Source organism: Maylandia zebra, linkage group LG23 (assembly GCF_041146795.1).
Source record: "Maylandia zebra isolate NMK-2024a linkage group LG23, Mzebra_GT3a, whole genome shotgun sequence".
Lineage (NCBI taxonomy): Eukaryota > Metazoa > Chordata > Actinopteri > Cichliformes > Cichlidae > Maylandia > Maylandia zebra.
Genome location: NC_135188.1, coordinates 2,238,791 through 2,261,452, shown reverse-complemented (window position 1 = coordinate 2,261,452; position 22,662 = coordinate 2,238,791). Strand labels below are relative to the sequence as shown.

Genomic DNA, 22,662 nt, shown 5'->3' with positions numbered 1-22,662 from the left:
GCTTAATTGATGAATACATGCATATCATTGGAGCACAACTACCTAAAGAAGTTTGATAACACTTTTTATTTCTTACTTTAAACTTTCGTGAAGCTTCTTATTCGTGTAGTGTAGTGAAAGCTTGTGAAGCCATCTCAGCTATGAACCGTCCAGACTCGAGATAATGAGAGAACCCACTGTGTCGCTGACAGAGACACGTCGTTAACATGAACACTGACAGCACTGATTAAATCAAAGATGCGCAACGCGCCGCAGTCGTTGTATGACTTTCAAATGTTCCCATAATTAGGTTTCATTGCGTTTCTTCAGCAGTGACACGTGAAGCACGTGAAATGTAACTGTGAGGTGTAAACAGTACTCATGTATGCTAATAAAGATGGAGTGTGGGTTTGAGAGGAGCTAGGTGCCAGGATCCCTGCAGCAGCGGCGAGCCTGTTAGTGAAGCCACAGCTGTGAGGACGCAATCAAAGATGAACCCTGCTCCTGCTGTTGCCTTTGTTCCTACACATCACAACACCTCACACAAAATGCATCAGCATAAAGAGCGTCTCTGTGTGCTAGGTGAGCAGAAAGCAAAGGTCATTTCATAGCCCATCTCCTACCTGAGAGCTGCCCTCACATCTACACTTTCTTGCAGCACAGCTCCTCTCCCACCACCACGCTCGCTCTGTTAGTCAGAATCCAGGGTGGAGAACATTTCGCAGTGTATGTGGGCTTAATTCACCCAAAATGTCTCTGAACATGTGATTTAGTGCTCGACACGCTGACTAAAGAAACAAATGTTATTCTTTCATTCATCAGAATCACAGGTAATGTTCCTGACATTCACCTGCCCTTTACTGAGCACCACAGGAAGGTCGACATCAAATGTATTTGTATTTTTTTAAAAACATGGCAAAATATTTTGTCTCTTAAGTGACACCAGTTTGAAGTCTTCTGTACAAACTGCTGGTTTACATAAAAAGGTCTTGTTGGAGTTTATTTTTAAGAAAAGGTTTTGAATTTTTCATGATTGAATGGTTTTATATATATTTGGTTATATTTGGTAATCATGCTGAATGATTCACGGGTCACTAACTGCTTTACTGTGTCTCTATCCTTTAGTGCTCTTCCATGCAAAGTGTTCATTAGCAGGCCAACCTTTTACTTTGAATTACATTACAGCTCAGTTCGCTGCTCGCCTGCAGGTCTGAGTGAAGGAGTGAGTTGGATCATTAGTCATTGTGCCATAGCACGCTGGCCAGCAAGGTACTCAGTCGTTCAGCTAAGCTGCTAATACTAGCCAGCCGATTGGTCAGCATCCATCCATCCAGTCAGTGACCCCATCAGCCTGCAGGTGCTGAGGTACCTGAGCTGCAACTGGACCTGAGTGATGAGACAGACTGGAAACCATCTGCTTCTCTTTAAGTCACTCTTCTTCTGTCCACCTTTCATTTGTTCTTTAGTAGATTTAGTCGATGTTTTCTATTCTTCTGGTCTCCACTGTTCATACTTAGCTTCCTCTGTAACATAAATATTGTCTTATTTTGCAATTATACTTACTGTACCTCAGTCTGCACCATAATCTGGCCACTTTCTCCTCCCCTGCAAACTACAGTGCATGAAATCTGCATATTCATTCATAAATAAACCGGATGCAGTTCTTTGTTCACGTGTTGCCTTGTTATGATGTTATGATGATCTGGTTTGGAGGTTTTGAGTTAGAACTTCTTTTACACGCGACGTTTTTGCTAACATGGACGCTATTTTGTCAGCAGGTGTTCCTCTCTGGTGCTTCAGAGGATTTGTAATTTTACAGCTATTCATAACCTTTTAATCAGCCTATCCATTGATTATCTCTGTGTGGTTCTGTGCAGGTTTTCCATTTATTTTTCTTGTAAAACGGTTGGACTTTAAAACTTCTGTCGAAGATTGTTTCACCTTCACAGTCTCATACACTGCTGTGTGTGTGTGTGTGTGTGTGTGTGTGTGTGTGTGTGTGTGTGTGTGTGTGTGTGTGTGTGTGTGTGTGTGTGTGTGTGTGTGTGTGTGTGTGTGTGTGTGTGGAGTGGTGATATCGACAGGCTGCTGCCCGCGGCTTTCTTTGTTATTACTGTAGCCAATAGAAAGCCTGTCCACATGCCACCTGCAGCCTAGCTTACTTTATATATTAGCTTGTGTTTACAGAGCTGTGTAACCGGTGGATCTGACAGAAGAGCTGCTTTATCCAGCAAACCTACATTTCTCTTTGTTCCACTTGAAATGACCTTTTTCATTTTGCTGTTTTGAACATGACAGACAGAGTTGAGCTCAGTCAAATATTTATGGAACAAGTACAACTCTCTGAATGTTTCCGATCTTTTAGGAAACTGTTTATTATTATTATTGTCACACTGAGGAGCTCCATAGTTTCCTGCTTCATTCCTGGGAGAGATAATAATTCCTTTGGGGTCATGTCAGGAAGGGCATCCAGCATAAAAACAGCTGTCAAATCAAACATGCAGTGCTACCCGCTGAGGTGACCCCTGATGAATAAAGGCTGTCTGAGGATTTGAACATCATTGCAGTAACGAGCTGATGATGAATTTAAAGCAGTGTTTAGAACATGCACTGCAGAAGTGAGCGCACGTGTGTGCGTGTGCAGTAACTGGCCTTCGGCTGCATTTAAGCTGTGTCAGGTGTTGGATAGCCTGCTGTGAATGAGGCAGAGGATCATTTGAGACGGAGCATCAATGCTGATTGAATTGGCTGGTCCTGAAAAAGACATGCAGGGTTTTGTCAGACAGTGGAGAGACAGGAGGAAGCTGCTGATCTAATTGTAGCTCTGAATGGACGTCTGTTTGCCTCGTTGCTGATGAACCCTTAAAGGGTACGTGCTGTTTTTGGAGGATTAGCCAGTTGGCTAAATCACCCAGTCACTGATAAACATAGATGGCAGCTATTGCATGTCCCTTTAGTCCACTGTAGTAACACTGAAACAAACAAAACACAAAGTTGTTACATTTTTCACATTTTTGCTCTAATTGCTTTGGCAGCTGTGGATTTGTGTACACGAGTGGAGTGGGAGTCCCACAAATGATAACCTGCTAATTTAGCTGAATGCTGCAGTAAACACACTCACCACTGCTAATAACCATCGTTTCTTTCTTTCTTTTAACAGTCACAGATGAAGACACGGTGAAGAGATACTACGCTAAGTTTGAGGAGAGGTTTTTCCAGACCTGTGAGAAGGAGCTTCTGAAAATCAATACTTTCTATTCAGGTATTTATTTACTTCACTTACTCTCGAGACAATAATCGGCGGAGATTATATTAAATCAAGTCGATTACAAGAGGTCGTCTCAGAAATTTCATGGTTACTATTCAGCTGGCAAATTTAGAAAAATCAATGTTAAGCAATATCACCTTAACTTCATTTAAAAACAATACTTCCATCTTTGAACGAGCTCTGGAACTAATCACAAATCAATGCTTTAACCTGTCTTCTATAATCACATATTGCATGTAAATATGTAAAGACTCCTATCAGCTGTATCCTCATTTACTTCTTAGCATTTTTGCATAATTCACACTGTTTATTTACTCTGTGCTGAGTTCAGACATGGCCAGCGAGAGTCGCGTTTCAGAGCAGGCCTGCCTGTGTGTATTTCAGGGAGTGAAGCGGGGAATGTGTGTACTGTGTAACATGAGATGGAAGCCATAATATATTCTGGTATTCTGGTACCAGAAGGTCCTGAGCTCCAGCTCTGAGTGAAGTGATGTTATCTAACAGCAGACCGTGCTTCCCCTGGAGGCCGTTAATGAAACTGCAGACTTGCTGGGTCAACGGCCGGCCAAGGCTGACCGGGAAGATTGTCCCAGCTCGTAATGATGGGGTGTTTCTGGCAGACTGATGGCGAGAGCAGCAAACAGACGTGGTATAAATCACTTTGGACCTCGTTACCATGAAGCTGAACCAACTTTGAATGTCTTGATTTTTCTCAGAGTGTTGCTGTTACCAACGCTCTTTCCTTACAAAGGCAGCTTATAGAGGAGAGCGCGGTGGCACGGTTTGATGAGAGAAATCATCATCAACATATTTAAATGACCACCAACCATCGTGATTTTTACTTTCTACAATAATGAGAGAAAACGCTACAAATTTTGAAACTTAAACTGCTGTTTGGGTTCAGTTCTGTTGTTTAGATGTGATGTCACCTATAAATAAAACAGACATTTTTCATAGTGCAAGTCTGAGGTCTTTTTTCTCATTAAACGAGAAAAAAAGAATCATTTAATAAAACTGAGTGGGCTGCGAACTAAACTTAGAGGATAGAAAGTATCGATCCCATCACGCTAGTACGCCCATATACTAATACCAGCGTTGGTATTGATACTATCAATATTTAGATCAATCTGCCTACCTCTGCTTTATAATTGGCAGGTTGGTGCCTGTTGGTAGAGCTCAGTAGTGCCTTTAAAAAAACAAAAATTGCATGTTATTGTCTGTCAGTGAAGGACTATGAATAACGAATAACAGAAGAAAACAGTCATTTCGGTGTCATTCGTCTCAGTGTGGCATGTGACATGAGTCACATCAGGGTTACAACAGTGAGTCAGTGAGTCCTCAGCAGCTCCGAGGTCGGTTAAAGCTGTGCATGAAAACATCAACATCTCCTGCTTATCTTCCACACACAGGAGGAGGGAGCAAGAAATTACAGAGCTGTGTGTGTGTGTGTGTGTGTGTGTGTGTGTGTGTGTGTGTGTGTGTGTGTGTGTGTGTGTGTGTGTGTGTGTGTGTGTGTGTGTGTGTGTGTGTGTGTGTTTAAAGCAGAGATGGAGATAAATTGCGTGCTGACTTTACATAAGACACTTGCCTCGACTGAGCTTTCTCCCTCTGAAAGGGGTCCCTGACCTCTCACAGCCATCCTGCTGCAAAGCGCTAGAATCCAGTCTGTTGGACAACAACACTTTCATCATCGTGGATTAAATACACAACAAAAAGAAATGAAGAAATGCTGTTTTAGGCTGATAGGATTTCACCCTGTCACTTTCTGGAAGCTGAGAAAGAACAAAAGGTGTTTGAAAACACCACCACAGTAAAGACAACGCCGCTGAAACCTAAACCAACCAACACCTGTCTCTTTCAGCTTCATTAGCCCCACACAGATGAACTGTCCAGCCACATCTTCTGATGTGACGCTGCACTCTTGACCTCAAGGCAGTCTGACTTTCTCACGAGCATTAAGTGGAGCATTGGTTCGTATGCTTCTGTGCCTGTTGAGGGATTACTGCGAGTTTGGATGTCGAAGCAAAGTTTTTGCTTTCCCACGAGGCATCGATGTGACATCGAATAGCATAAAGAGGAAAAATCTTTGTCGGGCGGGTTCCACTCTTGTGTAGAAAAAGAAATACTCAGGGTTGTAGTAATATACCCTGAAAACATTGTTTATGTCGACAAAGAAATTGTGTCATTCTACTTTTGGATTGACGAGCATGAGGATGTAATGGAAAGCAGGCCACTAAGCTGCCATCTACGTGCAAACAATGATAAACAGATGTTAGCTTTACTTCTATTTTCAGTTTGAAAAAGAGTTTTATTCAAATACATTGAAGAAAATGAAGAAAACAGGAAGTTAAATGAGAAGAAACTGGCTTCATTTATTAATGATTAGTTATTCTTTTTTTGAAACAGGTTGTTCCACAAACCAGCCGGATGCAGGAAAATGTATGTTTGCACACAAACAAGAAATACTACCATGTGAACGGAGCAGGAAACAGCAAAGAAAAGGGAAAAAGAGGGGGCTGCAGGTCTTGTTGGCCTGCTACAGAGAGTAGGTGGCTTTGAAAAGAACCTTGTAGGTTTGGGAGGACACCAAACACCGGTTCACATCAGAGCAGGCCCAAATGATTAGTTATTTTGACCTGTTTCGGGTGGCTGTGGTTCAGCATATAGAGCAGGTCATCTGCTAATCACAAGGCTGGTGGTTCCCTGGGTTCTCCGGTCTGCATCCCAAGTGTCCTTGAGCAAGTTGCTGAACCCCGAGTTGCTCACGATGCATTCGACGTGCTGTGGACGTGAGACAGAAAGCAGACAAAGCGGCGTATAAGAACCAGTCATTCACCATTTAAACAAAGAGCAGGAGGAAAATGAGAGCTGCTTGTTGGAAAAGTGAGTTGAACTGCAGGAGAAGTTAATGAAATGCAGGTTGCTGTCCAAGCAGCGTGTGATTACCCCTCCTCTCTCATTCTGTCTCTCTGGCTGTATTAACCTATCTCTGACCCAGATAATGGTTCCTCAGTCAGCAGCATTCACAGGTCAGCCTAAGAGTCTCCATGCTTCTGCTTCCTGGAACAAGCAGAAATAAAGAATCATTTTTATTGTTATTTGCTGCAGCAGTTTTTTGCATTTTAACAATATCGAGGTTAAGCAGCAAATGACCAAAGTAAAGGCTCTAATTTTACGCAAATGCAGGAATAATATTAAAATTTCCAAAATAAAAGTCCAAGCAAACCAACAACTTGTTTTTTAACAGCTCCGCTGGGCTTATTAGGACCTTTATTATTTTTGTATTACTCTACACATCCTCTAAAATGTATAATATTCATTATAATATGTGCAAATACACAGTGGCTATAATAACAATCAACACGCTTAACAGTAGATAAAACTGGAAGTTGTGCTGTGCAAGTGTAAACGTGTGTAAACGTGTGTGTGTGTCCACAGCACAGTATGTAAGATGTATGTGACATCCTTTCATTGTCCTTCTGCAGAGAAGCTTGCCGAGGCCCAGAGACGATTTGCGACGCTGCAGAACGAGCTGCAGTCTTCACTGGACGCTCAGCGAGAGAGCAATGCTTCGCCCGGTCTGCGGAAACGCAAGACCAGGTTCCACCTGTCGCAGGAGGAGCGCTGCAAACACCACAACATCAAAGACCTGAAGCTAGCCTTCAGCGAGTTCTACCTCAGCCTCATCCTGCTTCAGAACTACCAGGTTTTTAGTGCATCTACACACTCAGATCACTTTATGTCACCTGCAGTCGTTTGATCAGACTACATATCCTTTCCAGTCTCTTTCCAGTCTGGTGTGGTCTGTAGCTGCTGGTTTCTTCTTGTCTCCCACAGAACCTGAACTTCACTGGTTTCCGTAAGATCCTGAAGAAACATGACAAGATCCTGGATACTTCCCGCGGGGCAGACTGGCGTGTGGCTCATGTGGAGGTGGCACCTTTCTACACCTGCAAGAAGATCACACAGCTCATTACTGAGACGGAGGTGCCTGCCTGCCACACGTGGACTTTACTACATGTCAGACGTGTGTAGAAAAAACGAACATGTCTGAAACGAATGGTTGTTTTTGTATCCAGACCCTGGTGACCACAGAGCTGGAGGGAGGCGATCGTCAAAGGGCCATGAAGAGGCTGAGAGTTCCTCCTCTGGGGGCAGCTCAGGTCAGAATCACAGCTGATTACACTGGAAACACACCTGTTCATACATAATCAGCTATATGAACAGGTGAATAGAGGAACAAAGGTGAATGAAGTCACTCTGAACATGGCGTAGTTGTTTGTACCAGACAGGCTCGGCTGAGTATTTCCAAAATTGCTGATCTGCTGGGATTTTCCTGCACAGCCACGTGTAGAGTTTACAGAGAATGATCTGATATACTGCAGATAATATCTGGGCTAAAATGCCTTGTTGATGTTAGAAATCGGAGGAGAATAGCCAGACTGCTTTGAGCTGACAGGCTGAAGGCAACAATAACACAACCAAGTTGTGCAGAAGAGCATCTCTGAGCACACATGCCAAACCTCGAAGCAGATGGCTACAGCGTAAGGTTACAGTTCACACAGGCTCACCACAACCAGACAAGACTGGCACTGCTGGACAGGATGCAAGCAGACGTGAAAGGATGGAGCCATGCTTGCATCCACAGTTCAGGCTGGTGCTGGTGGTGTAATAGTGTGGGGGATACTATCTTCTTTAGCACCAAGTGGCCATCATGGTAGCTCCAGCCTACCTGAGTATTCTTGCTGGCCATGTCCATCCCTTTATGACTGCAGTGTCCTCATCTTCATGGCCTCCACAGTCACTGGATCTCAGTCCATCAGAGCACCTTTGGAATGTGATAGAGCTGGATATAGACGGCAAATATGCATCAACTGTCAATATAGACCAGGATCTCTGAGGAATGTTTCCAGACCCTGTTGAGTCTAGTCTTAAATAATTAAGGCAGTTCAATAAAGAGAGATCATTTAGAAAAACTGAACATTATTTATTGACTTAAGGGATTTGATTTTCTGAGCTCTTTGGCAATTAGACTCCAATGAACCATCATAGCAGAGTCCCAGCAACAATAGTGATTAGAACAGGATCCCCAGAGTGTAGATGCTGAAGGTGAAGTTGGAGGTTAGGACAGGTGGAAGAGGGTAGCACGAACGAGAGTCCAAGTGGCAGAAGATCATTGATATTTACAGAACCGAGACTGAAGATGGGGCAAGAAAATAATCAAACCAGAGTAATAATGTCAGTGTTGAGTTTGTGGATGTGAAGAATAGACTAACAGCCTGAATTTCAAGGTAAGCAGGTCAATCAGTGATTAAAGATCATCTTTATTGAACTTGGATAGAAGCTTCATTACTTAAGTCAAAAGTTGCTAGTGAATGTGCTTCTCATACCTCCCCTGTTCTGTAATTGTACTGTTGCAGATGTCACCTCTTGAAGAACAAATGTTGAAATGCTTGCTGAAGAATATCCCAGCATGCAATATTTTTGCATTTATCTAACTATAAAAAAATACAATTAAAAGCAAAACATTCCAGTTTTTAAAAGAAAGAGAAATAAAGCCAGCGGGGTGAGAAAGATTGAGAGAAAGACAAAGGAAACCATCGGAGCCTTCAGTATTGATTTTATAAGTGCCTCGACTCTGTTGAACAGACGGGATATCATTCAGGAGAAAAACAAGGCTCTCCAATGCATCTTTTGCTCCTGCATTAATTACTGTCATGTCTGGCTTAAAGTGTGTAACATGTGAGCTCTCCATGTCTCCTGTGTGTGTGATAAATATATTTATGCTTACGAGCAGGTAAAAGGAATGAAATTGGTTTAGAGTCTGTGACTCATTGCTGCATGACGTTTTGTCTAAAGCGTCTTTGGACGTGTTCGTGTGAGTCGTCACGTTAATCCGGTTTATTCCTGTCTGCCTGGTTCAGCCTGCTTTGGCCTGGACGACTTTTCGCGTGGGTCTCTACTGTGGCTTCTTCATCATTCTTGCCATCTGCTTCGTTATCACTGGTAAGTCTAAGTTACTGTTTTCACCGGCGTCATAGTTCATCTTCATAAAGCAGTAAACATGCTGCGGTTTGTTTAGGTGCCGTGTTCTTCCGCTCTGAGAACGTCTGGCCTATGGTGCGGATCTATCGGGGCGGTTTCCTGTTGATCCAGTTCCTCTTCCTGTTGGGCATCAACACCTATGGATGGAGACAGGCTGGAGTCAACCACGTCCTCATCTTTGAGATCAATCCACGAAACAACCTCTCGCACCAACACCTGTTTGAGGTGAGAAAAAAGACGTCTCGTCTTATAGAAGATCCTGGAAAATTGCTCAAATCTCTGAGTGGCAATCATGGATTCATAAAGTGTTTAGCCTGAGTAAACATGGTTGTTTAGCTGGGTAATTATGATTCAAGGAACAGATTATCATGTAAAATAAGATTTGATTCCGTAGAAGCACTACCTTTAGATGTCCACGGGGTTTTGTTGGTAACCCAGAACTGAAAGCAGAACCTCTTTTCACTCGTTATTCTGATTTTTGGGTTAATGGTGATCATGTGTCAAAGGAGCTTTCTTTTAATGCCATTTTTTCCTTCCTGTGCTGCAGATTGCTGGTTTCCTGGGCGTGTTGTGGTGTCTCAGCATCCTCTCCTGTCTCTACTCGCAGTACACTTACATCCCCATGCAGGCCAACCCTCTCATCCTTTATGGCTTCATGGTGCTCTTCCTCATCAACCCCTTCAAGACCTGCTACTACAAATCACGTTTCTGGCTCCTCAAATTGCTGGTCGGTTAACTCGTTTACTGGAAATGCTCCTTTAATGTATAGTAAATAGTCCACGCCCATGCTAGAGTATTGCACACTGATGTGCTTAATCACAATGAGAAAAGTAAACAAAATAGAGGTGAGAGATGAAAGGGTCATTTTAGCCCGTTTCTAGGTGGTTTGTGGGCAGGTACAATCCAAATTTTGTGGAAATAAATGAGATGCTATTGTCAGGAAACTAAAGTGATAGACTGCTTTCATAAGGTGTTGTAGGTTTAGAAAGGCAAAAAACAGCTCCCGGTTGCTAAGTGGTTGCCAGGGTCTGTGATGACATCACTATATACAGCTCAAAAAAAGCTAAAGTAAAAATCAGAGTTTAGCATCAAGTCAATTAAACCTGTGGGCATTGATCTAGCCACTTAAGTAGCAGAGGTTGTTAATAAGAGGGGCACCAATGAGACAGCCCCCTGCACAGGAACGATCGTACAGGTGGGCGCCTCAGACAGTTTTTCCTGCTTTGCTGTAAGTTTGCCTTTAGCTGGGGTGAATGTCACTGCTGCCAGCATTAGGCACATGGACTGCTGTCAGGTATCGGGATGAAATCCTTGGACCCATCGTCAGACCCTGCGCTGGTGCAGTGGCTCCTGGGTTCCTCCTGGGGCACAACATCCAGGCAGCTCCTGGAGAACGAAGGAACTGATGCCATTGACTGGCCCCACGCTCTCTCGACTTAAATCCAATAGATCACCTCAGGGACATTGTGTTTCCATCCATCCAATGCTCCCAGCTCAAACTGCCCAGGATCTCAGTGATCAGGTCACCATCATGTCCTGACATTGTCAGACATGCATAAAAGTACACGGGGGCTGAAATCTGACCAAACTCGGCAAACCTGCCTCGTCAGTTTTCACTTAGATTTTTGGGTTGTCTTGAATTCAGCCCACAGTAGATTTTCTTTTCCATCAAATAATGTGGCTTCCTTTCATTCCTAACACATTGCCACATATTTTTCCAATTTTTCTGAGCAGTGTTTGGTTGCTTCACTCCTGACTGCGTAGGAGGAGTTTGCAGACAAAGAAACAAATGCACAGGCAGACAGAGATTTGGTGTATTATAGTAAGATACCACCTACCTTACTTGCTAAAGGGAGTTGTGTCTTGAGTCACTGGGTATTTTGCTGAAAAGTCTGTAATTCAAAGTGGATGCATGATCCCAACAGTCAGGGTTCCTGCAAGTCCAGTAACAGATGTTTACAGCTGTGACACAGCAGCTGATACGGACTGCTTTAACAACATGAACCCAGTGCACACACGATGAGATGGTGTAAGATCCCTGCTCTGTGTGTGTGCTGAGGAATGAACGCTGTCACTTTGCAGTGTCGGAGAGAAAGACACAACCGTGGCAAACAGAAGGTTTATTACGCAGACGTTTTAAGTCCTGAAGAGAAAAAATATTCTATACTTTCAATAAACACCAGTGAGAACATGTAGAGAACATACACTAGCAAGCACGAGGTGTAATTAATTTTGTTCCTGTGTTATTTTGGCATTATTATCCTAACGCAACAAAGATTTAAAATAAAAACAAAGGAAAACCGATTAGAAATTAATTTCTGAGCTGTGTCTGCTGTTCTAGCATTTTCTATTTTATTAACCTGCGATTTAAATGTGTCTGCGCACATGTGTGCATGCGTCTCTATCTCACACAATTCAGATATCCATCTTAAACCTCATGTTTACAAAGCCCCCCCGTGTTACTCTGTCCTTTGTCTAAGCTGTGATAGGGGCCTTCAGGAGAGAGGGTGTGTGTGTGTGTGTGTGTGTGTGTGTGTGTGTGTGTGTGTGTGTGTGTGTGTGTGTGGTGACAAAGAGGGCAGGGGGTGAGGGATAATAGAATGCAGCTTGTCTCTGGGGAGGTGGAGGCTGTGACTGTGCAATCATTACAGGCATAGATCTATCAGTATGTTGATGCCCCGAGCTCCTCCTTTCCCTCCTCCTCTTCTTCCACTTCTCCTTCAGCCCCTCATCCCCCCTCCTTCTCCCCACCTGTCCCCCAGCATCAGCAGAAGACCCCCTGCTCGTATTCGTGTCCCTTCTTTCGCAGCTCCCCGCAGTCCTCAGCCCTCCTCCTCTGATTGGGCTTCACAGTCAGTCTCACTCTTGATTGGTCCTGCACACTCATGATGGCAGCATAGAATTAGAGTAGATATGAAGTGTTGGATTATTGTTTCATTGGAGTAAACAGTGTGTTTTCTTACTAGTAATGAGATCACGTATCCATGTCAGGTGTGCGTGTTGCCTCTGATGACAAACAGTATAAGATTTCATTACAGGACAAATTGCAGAGCTAGCAGCTGAATTACAAGTGTTTGCTCAAGAAATGAAGACGTTACCATGAGTGCAGCAGGCTTAGCCTTTAGACAACAACACACGGAGTGGATATGAGTGAGATGGCCACTCGATCGATACTGACTTTGACTGACGGGTTAAAAGAAATCAGCTAATATGTGCAAAAACAAAAGATATCAATACTGTGTGACATTTGTAGGGAATAAAGAGTATGTGGGGTTTGGGAGGGTGTGTGCATTCGCTCCTGAATGTCAGATGTAGCCGCGGGGGGGGGGGTTAAATGGAAAAAGTCGAGCAGGGTTGTATCATTTTACAAAGCGTGGTCAATAACTGAACCCCTGCCAAAGTCATATCCCAAATAACACGCCCGTAGAAGCAGGCTGCAGAGCACAGCCAGCTCCTTTCATGTCTTTGTGTTCACTAATAATTAGTGGCACGCAAATACACAAATTCATGTGCACAGGCACAAAAGCATGACTCATTAGAGCGTCCTGTGGCGTGCTGATAAGGTAGACCGGAGGCTTTATCCCACTGCGTTAGGTGTCTCCCTCGGCTTTGCACTTCCCTCGTAAAGTACTGCAGGATTTGCATGCAAATAATTTGTTGGCTAATTCAGTCTCAGTGATGAACCGCAGACTCGGGGTAATTGCAGCATGACGTCCCAGGTAAGGTTTGTTGCAGGGAGGTCAGCTGGGGCGTTTTCTGAAACGCAAGAAGCATTTTTCAGGTTTTTGTTGCACATTTTCTGTTTTCACCATCCGTCTTTTCATTCTTCAGTTTCGTGTTTTCACCGCGCCGTTTCACCGGGTGGAGTTTGCAGACTTCTGGCTGGCTGATCAGCTCAACTCTCTGGTGTTTACTCTCATGGACCTGGAGTATCTCTTCTGCTTCTACATCTTCGAGCTGCAGTGGAGCAACAGCAAGGGCCTGTTACCGGACTTTGGAGGTGAGGCGTTATGCTCTGCTTTTGTTTACTGGAAAAGCATGCACAGTAGAAACATAAAAACAAATTCAAATTCAAATTCAAATTTTATTTGTCACGTACACAGTCATACACAGTACGATATGTAGTGAAATGCTTGGACGACTGCTCGTGACCTAAAGAGAACAAAAAAGGAAAAGGCTATGAATAAGATAGGAAATAAATATGAAAAATTAAAAAGGGTAAATTTAACTAGGAAGGAATAAAATATAAATTAAGGTTAAAAATGAAATAACTGTACAACACAAATTAGAATGAAGGGTAAATTTAACTGGGAAAGAATAAGATAAAATATATAAATTAAAGTTGAAAATAAAATAACTGTACAACAAAATACACAATATAGAACTATATAAGAATGTATGAAGAAATATAAATAAATATATACACAATAACAGCAGCGTGATTTAAGTAATGAAGTGAAAACAATGTCCAGAAAGTCCAGTGTGTGTGTAAGAACCATATGTGTGGGTCAGTACTGTGTGGTGGTGTGATTGAGAGACCGTATCGCCTGCGGGAAGAAGCTCCTCCTCAGTCTCTCTGTGTTGGTCTTCAGGGAGCGGAATCGCTTTCCTGACCTCAGCAGAGAGAACAGTCTGTTGTTGGGATGGCTGAGGTCCTTCACCATCTTCCTGGCCTTGGTCCAGCACCGCCTGCTGTAGATTGAGTGCAGGTCAGGGAGCTCGGAGCGGATGGTGCGCTCAGCTGACCGCACAACCCTCTGTAGAGCTCGTCTGTCCTGCATGGTGCTGTTCCTGAACCAGGTTAAGATGTTTCCCGCCAGGATGCTCTCTATGGTGCACGAGTAAAAGTTCCTGAGCACCTTGGAGGGCAGTTGGAAGTCTCTCAAGCGTCTGAGGTGGTAGAGACGCTGTCGGGCCTTTTTCACCACGGTGTTGATGTGACAGGACCATGACAGGTCCTGCGTGATGTGAACTCCGAGGTATTTGAAGCTGTCCACTCTCTCCACTGGGCACTCGTTGATGACGGGGGTCTGGTAGTTCCTCTCCTGCTTAGTGCTGAAGTCCACTATCAGCTCCTTTGTCTTACTGACGTTTAGAAGGAGGTTGTTCCTCTGGCACCAGTTCTCCAGATTCCTAATCTCCTTCAGGTAGGCCGTCTCGTTGTTATCAGAGATCAGGCCCACCACGACGGTGTCGTCAGCAAACTTGATGATGGTGGTGGAGCTGGTAGTGGCCACGCAGTCATATGTGTACAAAGAGTACAGCAGGGGGCTCAGAACACACCCCTGGGGGGCTCCAGTGCTGAGAGTGGTGGAGGCTGAGACATGTCCGCCCATCCTTACTGCCTGTGGTCTGCCAGTTAGGAAGTTGGAGATCCACTGACACATAGATGAGCTGAGTCCCAGATGCTCCAGCTTGGTGGTGAGTGTGGAGGGAATTATGGTGTTAAATGCAGAGCTGTAGTCTATGAAGAGCATTTTAACATAATTCAAACCGCGCTGTGAGGACGAGTGCATTTTTCCCTGATCACACACACACTGGAGTGAACAGTGCTCTGTTTTATATTGTTGTAGGTTCCCGAGACTTCATGTGCCACAGCTACTCCTACGGTCTCCGTGCCATCATCCAGTGTCTGCCTGCTTGGCTGCGTTTCATCCAGTGCTTGAGGCGTTACCGTGACACAAAGAGGGCCTTCCCGCACCTGGTGAACGCTGGGAAATATTCTACCACCTTCTTTGTTGTCACCTTTGCCGCCCTCTACGCCACACACGAAGGTAGGAGACGGGACTGATAAGCACGTGTACGCTGAGGTATCAGCTGGGCAGACGTTATATAACAGCTTATGTCATTTGCAGTGCTTCGAATCAAAGAGGAACCCAACGCAGACACGGTCAGTCTCGAGCTGAAGAGTCGACAGTTTCCGTGTGTTTCGTGTATTACAGGAACATGTCAGCTCCACACAAAAGGCTAAAATGCCTTTTGTGTGGAGCTGTGTGTACTCAAAGAGCTGAGGTGACCTTGAGCGCAAATGCTAGAAGCTGGCCTTGGTTTCCATGCCTGGAGCTTTATAAAGAGAATGGGAGAGGTCTGTCAAACACAGCTGTATGTAAGCAAGGCTCTGCTCTCGGTTCAGGAGGTCAGACAGAGGAGAGGCAGCAGATCGGTGAAAGTCGAGGATTTAAAAAGAAAAGGCAGAGATTTGAAATTACGAGCAGGTTGGATGTAAAAAGAGAGCATTAATAGTCGAGTCACTCTCTCCGTAACAGCTTCGTAATTACCCTGAAATGATTAAAATTATTCTGATTCAGAAGCCAAATCACAAAGGAATTCATGTTCAGAGACGCTCGGGCAGTAAAAGCATCTCTTTAGCACGCAGCTTTGCATTTCCCGTCTGCATCGCAGATATTTGTTCACACGTCTCCTTTCAAAGCTGCTTTTCTATTTAAACCCTTGCTGGCATTTTGCTCGCCGATATATTTATTTTCCAGCAAAATGCCAGCAAGGAAACTTCATCTGCAACCTTTTAAATCATTAAATGCTATTTCTCGGTTTGGCTTTTTTCTCTTCGATTTAAATTTAAATCAGTGCATTTGCTTCCCAAGCTGACCGTCAGTGATACTGGAGGAACCAGAAGGAGAGACAGACCTCTTTTTCTTTTTTTTCTTCCATCTCAGTAGGAAAGGCGTCCATTAAACCATATCCTCCTTCCTCCTCTGGTCTGAAGCCTGTGTACCCTTAGACTAATGGCCTCCCTTCATGTGTTATTCTGTATGAAGCTGTCTTTCATCCAGCATGATAATGGAGGCCAAGGCTGATCGCTGGTTAAGTGAAGGAGGAGGGTGGGAAGACGGCTCCACAGACACAGACACGGACGTTGAATAAATGGTTGAGGAAACTGCCTGTTGAGGAGATCGTTTGAGTATTTCCTACATAAATAGGCTTTGATGGCTGAATGCGGCTGCCAATATCAGAATAACCTGAATCCAAATCTGGTAAAGAAGCAATAAGAGCCTCAGACACACTAAAAATACAGAGTCGATGTACGAAGGAGCCTTTAGCGCTGATATTCGCTGGAGCCTTACTGCGGACAGGACGGTGCCAAGTCTGCCTGCATCGCCCAGCAGACCTGACAGCAAAGACAGCAGGTTGGTATCATGTTCACACCGCTCGGTCCGGCTGTAAAAGCTGTCTGGAGTGTCAGTCGGGATCTGGCAAAGGTCCCAGCGCCTGCGAGTGGATGTGTCACCTTCATCACTAACGCTTCCATTGTGACCTCGCTGCCACATCACCTCGCCGATTCCTGGAACTGCCCACACAGACCTCCGGGAAGCAAAAGGAAGGAAATAAATCACAGGATTCTCCATAGAGGACTGAGTGGTGTCCATTGGCTCGTGCTTCCATTTGCTGATCAAAATCTGTAAAATTAAGAGGCACAGTCTCCTCTGTGGTCTGTATGGGCCAAAGTGGAAATTAAGTCATCTGTGTGTGTTGAATCATATTTTTTAATGTGATTCAGCAAAACTGAGCAGATTTCTCCCCTCAGAGGAAACGCTCAGCTCACTGCTGCGAGCAGCTGATTGGACATTGTCATGAAACTGTAATCTCAGCAGAGGCTCTGAGGCCTGTAACCTGAGAGATGCTGGAGGATTTCCTGGTGTGGGCAGAGTTCCCAAACTGTGTAGCTGCACTGAGGCCTGACAGTAAAGCAGCTGCTTTTCTCGGGATCAATACGGAATCTGCTTTATGTACAGCAGCCTGAGACTTATCACTGTTTGAGATGCAGAGGAGCTGCAGGCCTAATGCTAATTTAAATTCTTGGGATCTATCCAGAGGGAAGGCAAAGGCAGAAGAAAACGATGTTTGACGGGCAGAAAGAGAAACGCAGCCTTGTGCTAGCAGGGAGACGGGAAAATGTGATGTTAAAGGTAAACCCCAAAGTGCAGTGTAGAGTCACTGCAGGCATGGTTTTAAAGAGATCCCTCCATCTGTAACACCAAATCCTGTAAAACATCTAAAATAACCTTGAGGAACACGACTCCTGCTGGTCTGTGTGAGGTTAACTGTGGTGGTGACGGGTGGAAACGGACTGAGACGGCTGTAGAGAAGAATCCCTAAATTTAGAAGCGATAGCCGCTGAGAGGAAAGTAAAATGGGAAATTTAATGCGAAGAGGTTGGAGAGAAAGCAAGGGTGCAGCAGGGGCAAGTGAGGACATGAAAGGGAGGAGATACTAATATTTAAAAGATATCAAACCGGAAGTAATGGAGGAGAGGAGAGGAGTGTAATTACCAGCCCCGGGCTGAACGCATGCCTGCTGGACTCTGCTGGAATAGAGATGAGGCTGAACTGACAGCTTTTACAACTTAATTTCATGCACTGACCCCTCGTTCATTATCAGGACAGGAATCACAGCACACACACCGACACAGCTCTAGTCAAACACGTACTCACGTTTACTGAAAACAGATAAAAGCTCTGCTTTGAGTCTCTCTCGCCATCTGTTTGAACTCTGATTCACCCCTGCAAACCCCAAAAGCAGACTCTTGTTATTATCAGTGAAGCACATCTCGATTCAGATACAAGGTGGAAATCTGATAAAGTGCACATGTTGAGATGGAGCTAACAGGTAAAATAATTCAAATAAAGCTGTAGGTATCATATTAGGTTGGAAGAAGTCTGAGCTGAATAAACACTCAGATCCTTGATTTATCTGAAAGCACTGAGACAACAGGGTAAAAATAGCGTTTAAACCCTGCTTTGAACACAAAGGCATTATCAGAAAATGTCTATAAAATATTCAAACTAAAAGCACCTAAAACTGACGCTGGGGCTGTATTTGTTATCATGTAATACTATAATACTACAGAAGTATTAGGCTGTTTGTACTTATGCATTAACCCTTTGCATTGTGCTGTTGTAGCTGATCGAATGACATTTACATGGTTTATTCATAAAGTGAGGCTGCAAGTCTCTCCAGCAGGGCACAAGATAAATCAGATCATTAATGAGGTATTAAAGAAAAAAAATATCTGAATTGTTGGACTTTTCTCTAATTTTAAATATCATGTTATCTCTTTGCACCAGTACTTTTGGGTTTCTATTCGTCTTTTTAAGCTTCTTCCTGGTGATGCTGGACAAGTGAGGGCTGCAATAAATGACAGTGGCTCTTAATAGTAAAACCAAAGGGGAAATCAGCCCCACTGAAAACACATGTAAGGTGATAACCAGCTAATGTAGTCAAGTGTTTCAGGTGGAACAATATCCAACCATTTAAACGCTGATGATACGCTGTTTGCAAAGTTATTTGCTTTCACCTTTATTATGAAATAAATGTATGACCTGTATAATTATGATGCTGTGGACTGTCAGACACCAGACGTTGCTCTGGGTGTTGGAAGAACAGCAAGTAGCACGAAAGTAAGGACACCAGAGGGAGGCGAGGACACGACAGAGAAATATGATTCTGGATGCATCAGGCAGGAGGAAAAGAGGAGGGTTGGTGTGCATCCTCGCAACGGACGGGGTGGGAAGCTCCAAAAGGGAATAACTGAAAGATGAAGAATTGGATGGTGTTTCAATATCTAAGGTCATCTGGCCTTTGTGACAGCGCCGTGGAAGTGTGGGGGGAGCTGTCTACTTCCACGTTAACCTTCTGCCTACCTTCATGTTTCACGCCCTCACAGTTCGCTCGGTGTGGAATTCTTGGCCTGCATCAAAAATTCCCTCATACGTGTCTGTGTTTGTAACTGCTAACTAAGCCAAAAACATGGGACACAAAGTGAAAATGAACTAAAGTAAGAGAATGAAGAACAAACCGCGCTGTGAGGACGAGTGCTGGATTCAGTGAAAAGGAAAAGCTGAAAAATAATTCAACAGCAGCCATTCTTGTTGTTTTCAAGTCCTGTTGACCTGTTGCAAAAGATGTGCTCTGTCTTTATCAGCACGACTGGTCAAGACAACAACAGTGTGTGTGTTTGAAAAGAAAATAGAGGTTGAGTGTGTGTGACAGGAGCCAGTAAGCACCGTTAGCCCATCCTGACCAGTTCAATCAATGCCCATCCCACCATGGTTGACCTCCTAATGGCCCAACAGTGACCCATCCTTGTGGAAAGACAGCATCAGCGAGTGGAGGATTAAATACCTCAGTACGTTAAAGCTAAAGGAAATCACATCGGTGGATATTCTCCAGTGAAAAGAGTCTGTTGTCTGGGACTAAGTCTAATCTACAGCTGGGAGACCTCGGTGTGGCCGTAGGGACCGGTTCCATCCCGTCGTCAGCTGATGCAGCAAACAGCACAATGGAGGCAGCGGCTAACAGAACAGCAGTAATTCTCTGTTGTCCCGGCTCTGATCCCTGGCGTCTCGTAGGCTGGAGGCACGTAGAACAGTGACTATGACAAATGAGAGCGAGCCCGATCTCTGCCTGGTGGCTGCCGTCTGTGCGAGTCGATGTGAAAGGCCATCGGGTGCTGATTTATACATCGGCGCCCACTGAGGAACAAGGAAATCACATCCGCACGGCTCCCACAGAGACACGCGGGCGCTGCTGAGCACAGCTATAAAAACACTGTGACATTACGCAGTACATCAATCAGCTGTAAACTAACTGCAGATTGTTGTACAGCCCACAGCTGAGAGCACTTGAACTAATAATAATTATCACGATTAATCCTTCATTCATGTCTCAGAAGGCAGAGTGAGGAGGGGAGGGGGGTTTAGGACTTACTTTTGTTTTTTAGAGAAATAAAATCTACTGTCATAACATCAGGTCCTGTTTTATTTAGCATTATCACCTTACAGCAAGAAGGTCTCGGCTTCCTTTAGTAAAAAGTCACTGGTTCAACCCTCCAACCTACATGGGGAAGTATCCTTGGGTAGGATGCTGCATCCCATAAGTGCTCTTTGCTGTATCCATCCGAGTGTGAGTGTGTGAAGGTTAAAAGTGCCATGTGTCTGCATGAGTTCTCTCAGGCACAGCCCAAAGACCTCTGTGGGTCTGTCTCTGACCAGTAGGTGCCCGTCTCTGCAGGAACCTAGGCAAATGTTGGTCCTTTATTTATCCAGGTAAAAAATCTCATTGAGATTAAACATTTCATTTCCAATAGAGACCTGGCCTCATGGCAGCGAAAGTCGAAACTACATGTACCACATAAGTACATTTAAAGTTTTCATGACAGTGTCACGGCTCCCCTTGACCTCTGACACAAATGACCCATAAAAAGTGCAAACAGACATGCTATGTACATTTTCAGGAGTCCCTAAAACCACTATTTAAACAGGTGGCGCTATAGAGCCATTTTCCCACACCCAGGGAAAAAACCAATGAAACATGACAGCCTTCATCGCGTTCGAGGCGTGACTTTTGAAGCTTTCCCAGCTCCTCATCTGCAGCTTACCCGTTAATGGTGAATCACCATGCCAACAGGGCGTGGTCTTAAATAAAAACTCACAATTTTCACAGTAAGGCATCACCAGGGCCTGAAGTTAATGCAGACGACCTTTGGGGTGCATGTAATGAACCTGTGAAGAGGACAAAACTTGATCTTTCCTGTTCCCACTAGGTGGCGCTCTAACTGGCGCTGATTATTTGCATATGAAACTGTTCCGATTAAAGACAATGAAAAACAGTCTGGTTACTTTACCGAGCCTTAACACCTTTTCACACTCTGTTTTTATGCTGTGGGCTGCAAGTGTGTAGATTTTAGTGCAGGCATAATGAAAAGTGAACACTGAAGTGTTATAGCTCTCTAAGGGTATCTGTTCAATCAATCAATGCTGGTCTACTCGTGGCAGGAGGGCTCCCTCTAGTGGTAAAAGTGATAATAGAAAAGTTGCGACCCTGCTCTGAGTGTGCTGATGCTGTTGCATTTCTCTTTACTGCAGCTAAAACCAGAGGAGTTCTTGAATGCAAGCCTCTGACACAAGTTGTGTTCGTGTGTTTTCTTTCAGAGCAAAGTCACGCAGACGCCAACACCTTCTTCTACCTTCTGATTGTGTCTTCAATCATCAGCTCCCTGTACACACTGATCTGGGATCTGCGTATGGACTGGGGTCTGTTTGATCGTGGAGCTGGCGAAAACATCTTCCTCAGGGAAGAAATCGTTTATCCACATAAGGTAGCGTCTGGTTTAATCCCCGTGCCCGTCCCATCCAAACAGACACTAACCCCGTCTGCTCTGTGTCCAGGCCTACTACTACTGTGCTATTGTGGAAGATGTGATCCTGCGTTTTGCTTGGACGATCCAGATTTCTCTGATCACAACGACCAAGATCAACTCTGTGGGCGACATCTTGGCCACCATGCTGGCTCCTCTTGAGGTCTTCAGGTGGGTCTGAACAAAGTTTGTTCCTTACGACGAGCTTCGCAGAGCACCCACGGTGACTCGTGTCGTCCTCCTCACCTTCCTCACTGCAGGCGCTTTGTGTGGAACTTCTTCCGTCTGGAGAACGAGCACCTGAACAACTGCGGTGAGTTTCGTGCGGTCCGGGATATCTCTGTGGCGCCGCTCAACGCTGACGACCAGACGCTGCTGGAACAGATGATGGACCAGGAGGACGGAGTCCGGAACCGCTCGGGCAAGAAGACCTGGAAGAGGTCCCACAGCCTGTCGCTCCGACGCCCCCTGCTGTCCACCTCACAGTAAGAAACCACGTGTGTGCCAGACATCGTGCACTTTTATTTCACTTTGAAGACGAGTGCAGAGCTGGTATTACTGTAGATGAAAGAAGTTATACTTCTATTAAACATCAGATATGGAAGGATTACACATTCCTCGTCGTTGCTCCTGGAGATTATAAAACTGTCACACTGAACATTTTTTCATTAATTAAATGTGTTCAAAGATACTACACCCATTTGAAATTGAAAAAAACAGTTGTTCCTTCAGTAGAGGAAGTATCCAGATGTTGCATTAGAGGCTGTACAGCTGAGGTCCCTTATGTTGAGCAATCAAGGAAACCCAGGATCTGAACTTAACTTTTCCCACATCCTGGTGTTTGAGCTATGAAGCGATACCAAAAATCCAATCGTATGTGCAGAAATTTTACATTTTAATGCTAAAATATAATTATTGCTGTTTTACAAAAAACTTTTTTTATGAATATGTAAAATGACACTGATTTACTTTCATTCCTGAACACAAAAGTAGTTTTAGCGGCTGAGTGTCATTCTTGATTAATTTCCAACTTCTCAGAGAAGTAAAATATGATTTAAAAAATATTACTGTGACATGTGTTTTCTTGTTTTTATGACAGGTGGTCTGATAAATTTGTAAAATGCTGTATATGCCTTTGTCTGAATTAAAGTCACAAAGTGTTACACAGTGTTACACAAACCTCCATTAACATCAGCACAGTAACTGTGCACCGGGA

At 44.3% G+C, this 22,662-nt stretch overlaps 1 protein-coding gene across 1 annotated transcript in view; it reads left to right on the top strand.

The window, feature by feature from the left end:
• The window catches only part of xpr1a (xenotropic and polytropic retrovirus receptor 1a), a 75,214-nt gene that overhangs the window by 46,544 nt on the left and 6,008 nt on the right, over positions 1-22,662 (top strand). Inside the window, exons 3-14 of the mRNA XM_004555095.5 lie at positions 3,140-3,241; positions 6,733-6,953; positions 7,085-7,234; positions 7,327-7,410; positions 9,172-9,253; positions 9,330-9,517; positions 9,840-10,019; positions 13,124-13,292; positions 14,866-15,066; positions 21,241-21,407; positions 21,478-21,617; positions 21,707-21,931. Coding sequence (XP_004555152.1) covers positions 3,140-3,241; positions 6,733-6,953; positions 7,085-7,234; positions 7,327-7,410; positions 9,172-9,253; positions 9,330-9,517; positions 9,840-10,019; positions 13,124-13,292; positions 14,866-15,066; positions 21,241-21,407; positions 21,478-21,617; positions 21,707-21,931 — 1,909 coding nt within the window. The remainder of the gene's footprint in view (positions 1-3,139; positions 3,242-6,732; positions 6,954-7,084; positions 7,235-7,326; positions 7,411-9,171; positions 9,254-9,329; positions 9,518-9,839; positions 10,020-13,123; positions 13,293-14,865; positions 15,067-21,240; positions 21,408-21,477; positions 21,618-21,706; positions 21,932-22,662) is intronic.